Source organism: Osmerus mordax, chromosome 13, assembly GCF_038355195.1.
Source record: "Osmerus mordax isolate fOsmMor3 chromosome 13, fOsmMor3.pri, whole genome shotgun sequence".
NCBI classification, from domain to species: Eukaryota; Metazoa; Chordata; class Actinopteri; order Osmeriformes; family Osmeridae; genus Osmerus; species Osmerus mordax.
In genome coordinates, this window is record NC_090062.1 from 8,993,506 (window position 1) to 8,999,850 (window position 6,345).

The following is a 6,345-nucleotide window of genomic DNA, read 5'->3' on the forward strand; positions in this document are numbered from 1 at the left end:
TTGCTAGGAATTGATGCATTTAAAAAATATTTTTTACAAAAAAATTCCGCCCAATTTCACGTCAACATTTTTCAACAACAGTATCCCAGAGATTAATTTCACAATATACAGCCGCACGCCGCTTGCTCTATACTGCCTGGATTTAAAAAAATCCTTCCAAAAAAGGTAGGGTAACTGGCCAGGTAATGCAACCCTTGTCCCGCGCTGCGACATATTCACCCACAGATGGCGCTCAACGTATTGACGAACCATTTTGTCAACTTCTGATGACGCATAAATATAATAAACATGTCTGCCAGTTCAGAGAGAAATCCACCTTCGTTCTCTGGAGTCGATGATCAAGGCCCGCTTTCCGAAATGGGAGATGGTGACAGTGATGACGGAGAGGACATTTTTATTGGCAATGTGAGTACGAACGAGACGTAATTGCTCTTGAAGCGTGCTTGGCGTGCATGCCATGTTAGGACTAGCAAGCTACTGTAACAACATTATTGCTGGTGGCTAATTGCTTAGCCTAGCTAGCTTAAGCCTCTGTCTTGAATAACCTATTCTTAGAAATGTCTTTTGTTTTAGTTTGCAATACACAAACTGCACAGGTATTACATAATCACGAACATTTTGATTTTACCATGTCATTTCCTATTACATGTCATTAAAAGCAACCACCGCTTAGCTAGCTACCAAAACGTAAGCTAACACACTTGGCCAGCAGCATCTCCATCTAGCTAAGTAAGTACCAAGTCAGTTGGTAGCCTTAACATCTAGCTATAGTAGTTTTGAAACGCATTACACCAACGCTATCGGGCTTGGATTCTGGTAGCGACTTGACCTCTCACTGATAACCCAAGCTCACAGAGACGCAATTCACTTACTGAAACCGAGGTAGGCTAAATGTTTTAGGCCCTACTCAAGAAAGTGACAAAAACGTTTGTCTTGAATTGTTGGATAATTTTATAAATCTATTAGATCCATTGCACAACTTTGCCAAATGCCCTGATTTGATTAATCAATGTAACATTTCTGTTGAAGACACGCACACACTCAGGTTTATCTTAATCTTGGAGACACAGGCACATCCACATGTATCGTCTTGTTCTGTAGAAAAACACCATGGAGTCAAGAAAAGAGCCTCATCAATCAAACAGTGAGGAACCGCTGGATATCTTCAGTGGAGAGGAAGACCGCACCACTGCTCTCAACTCCAGCACAATCTCTAAATCCAATGGTGTCCACTCTGATGATGAGAATGATCTATTTGCAGGCAAGCTATGTTTTTGTCTTGACACATGCTATACACTTTAGCTCTTCAACTCTTGGAAATTTGATTCCATAATTTTACACCTCCACTACTGGGCTATACCAATATTATATACACACATTAACTTGTTGAGTTATTGTATCCCCCAAGCTCTGTTTTCTGGCTGAACACTGCAACATCTGCCCTTTTCCTTTCTATAGAGGCCTCAGTGGAGCTCAGCATGGAGCACCCCAGTAACAATACAAGGAAAGACCTGTCCAAGCCCTCTGCAGCTCCACCTGTGTCCTCGGATTCCTCCAGCACACTAGCAACACACTCCAATGCCATGGAGCAGGTAAGATGGGTAAAGAATTTGTTCTATGAGTTCTTTACAGTGCACTTGTTAAGGCATTTGTGTGTTAGTTTCAATTTTGCATCAAATGTTTAGGTAGGTGCCAGTAAACCATGTTAATTTAGTCCTTTAATACACATCAGTACAGTAAAATTGGAAACATGTGAGCTCTTATAGGTTGTATTTTATGCAGCTGGAAGAGGAGGAGGCTATGGACAGCTTTGACGTGGATATTGCTGTCACCAACCCAGAGAAAGTTGGTGAGTGTCGCTCAATTGACATCACCAGTGTACATCACAATTCACCTTCATAATAGTGTGCATGTAATGAAGGCAAGTCTTCCTTTTAAAGCTGTGTTTAGGATCCTAATGTCTGAGGACCAGACAGCAGTAAAAGTCAAAACATCACACTTACTAGTTATATAGTGGTGAGAACTATATGGTGGACAATGTTTTTGCCATGTGTGTCTGAGGACTGACTTTAATTGCTGACTGTAATTTGACTGTGGTTTGTCCTTGTAGGAGATGGCATGAATGCATATATGGCCTATAAAGTATCCACTCGGGTATGTCAACGCTACAGTATTGAATCCCAGCTTTACATATTGTTTGTTCCATATTCCTTGTGTAGAGGATTGTACTTTCTCCAGTCTTTTCCTAAAATGTTTTTAGACAAGTGTCATCTTTCTTTCTTCCCTTTCTCTGCTCCTATTCTGAGTTTGTGGTTATTTCTCTTGCTCTCTCCCTCTATCTCTCTCCCCCTCTATCTATTCCCCTCTCTCTCTCTTTCCCCCTCTCTCTTTCTCCCCCTATTATCTATCTCTGCCTCAGACTTCACTACCGATGTTCAGGAGCAGGGCTTTCTCAGTAAGAAGGCGTTTCAGTGACTTCCTGGGTTTGTATGAGAAGCTCTCGGCGAAGCAGTCACTGAATGGTTGCATCATCCCACCCCCCCCAGAGAAGAGTGTTGTAGGTGTGTTTGTCACTTCTTGGCAATGTGAACAATACATTTTGTAATCAACCTTGTTTATATAAGTATGTGGAATGTGAGTCTGCGTTGCAACATATGTTACTTTAACTGCACAGGGATGACCAAAGTGAAGGTGGGCAAGGAGGACCCATCTTCTGCAGAATTTGTTGAGAGGAGAAGAGTGGCCTTAGAGAGGTGAGGTCGTGTGGGATTAACAGGTCAAACGACAGATTTTATTGAAAAGTGTTTTGGATTCCAATGACCATCTATAATTGTACAGTGTCTTTGACAAGAAATTGTTACTTGGATTACTTTTTTTTGTCAAGGTTTGGTTTTATTCGTTTAAGCGGTGGTAAAAATGTGTAGCATTCATTCAACAGTGTCTTAAATCATGATATAGGACTCAACGACTGGTTGTCGTGTGTGCATACAGGTACCTCCAGAGAGTGGTCTCTCATCCGTCCCTGTTACAAGACCCCGATGTCCGTGAGTTCCTGGAGAGAGATGAGGTATGGTGCTTCACTTGCTTATAAACTGATAAAGAATATAAGCCTCTGTATTTTAGAAGTTATATTTTTAAAATGTGAGTTCAACAAGAGATATGTTTATCTTTTAGTTCGTAAGAGACCAATGCTTATATAAAATACCAATACACATTCCCTTTTTATGAAACATTAAATTGAATTAATTAATTGCCATGATATTTTGCTGACATAATTAAGAATGAATTGCATTGCTCATATGAACAATCTTAAAAATAACCACAATTATTATAAACTGCTTCAGCCCCCTCATTTTTGTGTGTGTTCCAGCTGCCGAGAGCAGTGAGCACACAAGCTCTTAGTGGAGCTGGCTTTATGAAGATGATCAACAAGGCTTCAGATGCCATGAACAAGATGACTATCAAAATTAATGAGTCAGACACTGTAAGTCATTCTTTAAAATGTAGGTGGAATTGAACAGCTGATTTGCCTATGTTTGTTGTTCTTTTACAAAATGATGCTTTGTTTCAGTGGTTTGAGGACAAACTCCAGGAAGTGGAGAATGAAGAGCAGCAGCTTAGGAAGCTCCATGCAGTTGTGGACTCACTGGTCAACCACAGGAAGGGTGAGACTCACACACATGAATTAACACACTGTCATTAAAGAAGACCACATTTTTTGTCATTACCGTGACAGTTTAGCTATAAACTTACTGTACACTATTGATATTTGTTCATATAAAACACCATAAAATCAATATCTACAATTAAGTAACCAGGACTAGGATATCAGAATTTAAAAACCAATTACACAGTGGAAAGACATTGGGCACAGTGCATGCTCCTGTAGTTTACATTTATTTGGCAAATAAAAAATAAAGTTTGCTAAATATTTCTCAATTACCTTTTTGGATATGGTCTTGTCAGAGCTGTGTGGAAACACTGCTGTGTTTGCCAAGAGCATGGCCATGCTGGGTAACTCTGAGGACCACACGGCTCTGTCCCGAGCCCTCTCCCAGCTGGCCGAGGTTGAGGACAAGATGGAACAACTGCACCAGGAGCAGGCTGCCAGCGACTTTTTCATCTTTGCCGAGATGCTCGCCGACTACATACGCCTACTTGGAGCCGTCAGGGTACGCGTTCAATATTTTGCACATCTGTTTAGAATTTAGGTAGGGCTACTGATGCCTCTCTTAGGAGGTAGCAAGTTTGTGTTACCCAACCCCAAACACTAGCCCAACTTTACCAGCTGCAAATTACTGAACTATAATGGCCAAACTGTAGCCTAGTCAAAGCAGTTTCGGGCAGTTAAAGCTTGTTTTCTTATGAATCTGTGACATGTCATAGTCTTTCCATGGTTTTTGATCAGTACATTTGTTTTTAAAGTGTCCGCTTATGTACATGTAATGACTAGTGGACAGCGATAAGCAGCACTCCATCTGTGTGCCTAAAATTTGATGACACTTTCAGTGTCGTGCAGCTAAATCTAACAGCTCGATGACAGTCATTGTGCTTTCCCACAGGGTTCTTTTGACCAGCGCATGAAGGTGTGGCAGCGCTGGCAAGACGCTCAGAGTACTTTGCAGAAGAAGAGGGAGGTGGAAGCCAAACTGTTGTGGGCCAACAAGCCTGACAGACTCCAGCAGGCTAAAGAGGAGATCACAGAGGTGGGTAGGGCCATGCTTGAAATAAAAATGAAATCAAGTCTAAATGTGTTTTATGACCTGTTAAAACTTGCCTGTGGAACTTCATCAATTACTCTAAACTATAATATGCCAGACCAGGTTTAACACATATCTTTTGTAATTCTGAGAAACTGTGAAACAGTATTTAGTGCCATCTTAAAATGGCAGAAGTCTGGATTTTGCCTGTTAAGAAACAGTGAATCAGTATTTGCCGTGCTATCTGCTCATTTAGAATGAGATACCTGACAACTGCTTTTCTTTTCAACTCTAGAGCTTATCCCTTATTTCCTTTGTCTGTCCACAGTGGGAAGAAAGAGTTACTCAGTACGAGAGGGATTTTGACAGAATTGGCATCACCGTGCGCAAGGAAGTTGTCAGGTTTGAGGTATGGTGTATGTATATACTGAAACATTTTTTACAATTTTGACTGCTGTGTTCTAATGTAAAAATGTATACCAACAGAAGGAGAAGTCGAAAGACTTCAAAAGCCAGATGTTGAAGTACTTGGAGTCTCTGTTACAGTCTCAGCAAAGGGTAATTCTCAAGTTTTTCTTGTTTTGTCTCACATTGTTTTGCATAAAAACTGTCTTTCTATTATTGACATGTTCACAATTTGTTGCAGCTTATAAAGTTCTGGGAAGCATTCCTGCCTGAAGCTAAGGCAATTGCATGATAAGAGAGAGAACTTTACGACAAAGACCCCAACTGCCTTTGAACACTTTACCTCCTAATTGGGAACAGAGAAAAACTATTGCCACTGAGAAAGCTGCAGTCCATCCATATATTTCAAACTATTTGTGTTTTCTCTTTAGCGTGTCTACGTCTGTTCAACATTAGTACGAAATGTATTCACATCAATACATTTGACTTTGCATATGTTCTTAGTTACTTAATTTGTTTTGTGACATTTAGATAGAAAACCTCATAGATTCATTTGTCAGTAAAGCTTGTTAGCATATCTCAGTGGTATTAATTGGATATTTCTTTTGTGTTCTTTGCTCAGACATCAAGTTCATTGATTTTGATTTGAGATGTTCCGGTACTTCCCTAGAATATTGTGTATTGTTTACAGTAGAAGATGCACTATTTCATGGCATTCCTATTGATTATCCTAAGGCTAATCAGTCACGAAAAGTTTCAGCATAGCTCAAATGGTCTAAATGTATTTGGAGTTTTGGAGAGGCTGCTCATTGTAGGAAATACCACTTTGCAGGTTTACAGTGGCCTCGAGATGATTAAACGTTGGTATTAGCCTTGAAAATCATGTCAAAGTTGATATGGATTTTCAAAATGTCCTTATTCATGTTTTTGGGTATTAGCAACCACTGTTGTATGAGTGAATTGTTGCTACAAATGTTCTATAACTAACTGCACTTGTGAACTCTGTCCTCACAATGTATGTTTCAAAACTAATTTGTCTGAATGTGTACTTAAGACCAGTGTACATTCATTGTGAATTGGTATACCTTTCTTGGCAATTTTGATAAAACTGTATAAAAGCATAATGATCATTACACCTTAAGTTTGTTATCCAGCATTTATACAAGTAGTTTATACATCTCGTCATATTTCCTTCCGTAAAAACATGCTTTATTTTTGTAATTACTTGCATATTAGAAAA

General features: G+C 39.7%; 1 protein-coding gene across 1 annotated transcript; it reads left to right on the plus strand.

The window, feature by feature from the left end:
- The first annotated feature begins 288 nt into the window (after positions 1-288).
- On the plus strand, positions 289-6,152 carry LOC136955147 (sorting nexin-1-like). The gene is made up of 15 exons (XM_067248763.1): positions 289-405; positions 1,102-1,261; positions 1,459-1,592; positions 1,783-1,849; positions 2,111-2,154; positions 2,420-2,561; positions 2,675-2,753; positions 2,992-3,067; positions 3,371-3,484; positions 3,572-3,665; positions 3,967-4,172; positions 4,563-4,706; positions 5,029-5,109; positions 5,187-5,258; positions 5,347-6,152. The coding sequence occupies exons 1-15, from the start codon at positions 289-291 to the stop codon at positions 5,395-5,397; spliced, it is 1,581 nt and encodes a 526-aa protein (XP_067104864.1). The 3' UTR covers positions 5,398-6,152.
- The last annotated feature ends 193 nt before the right edge of the window (positions 6,153-6,345 follow it).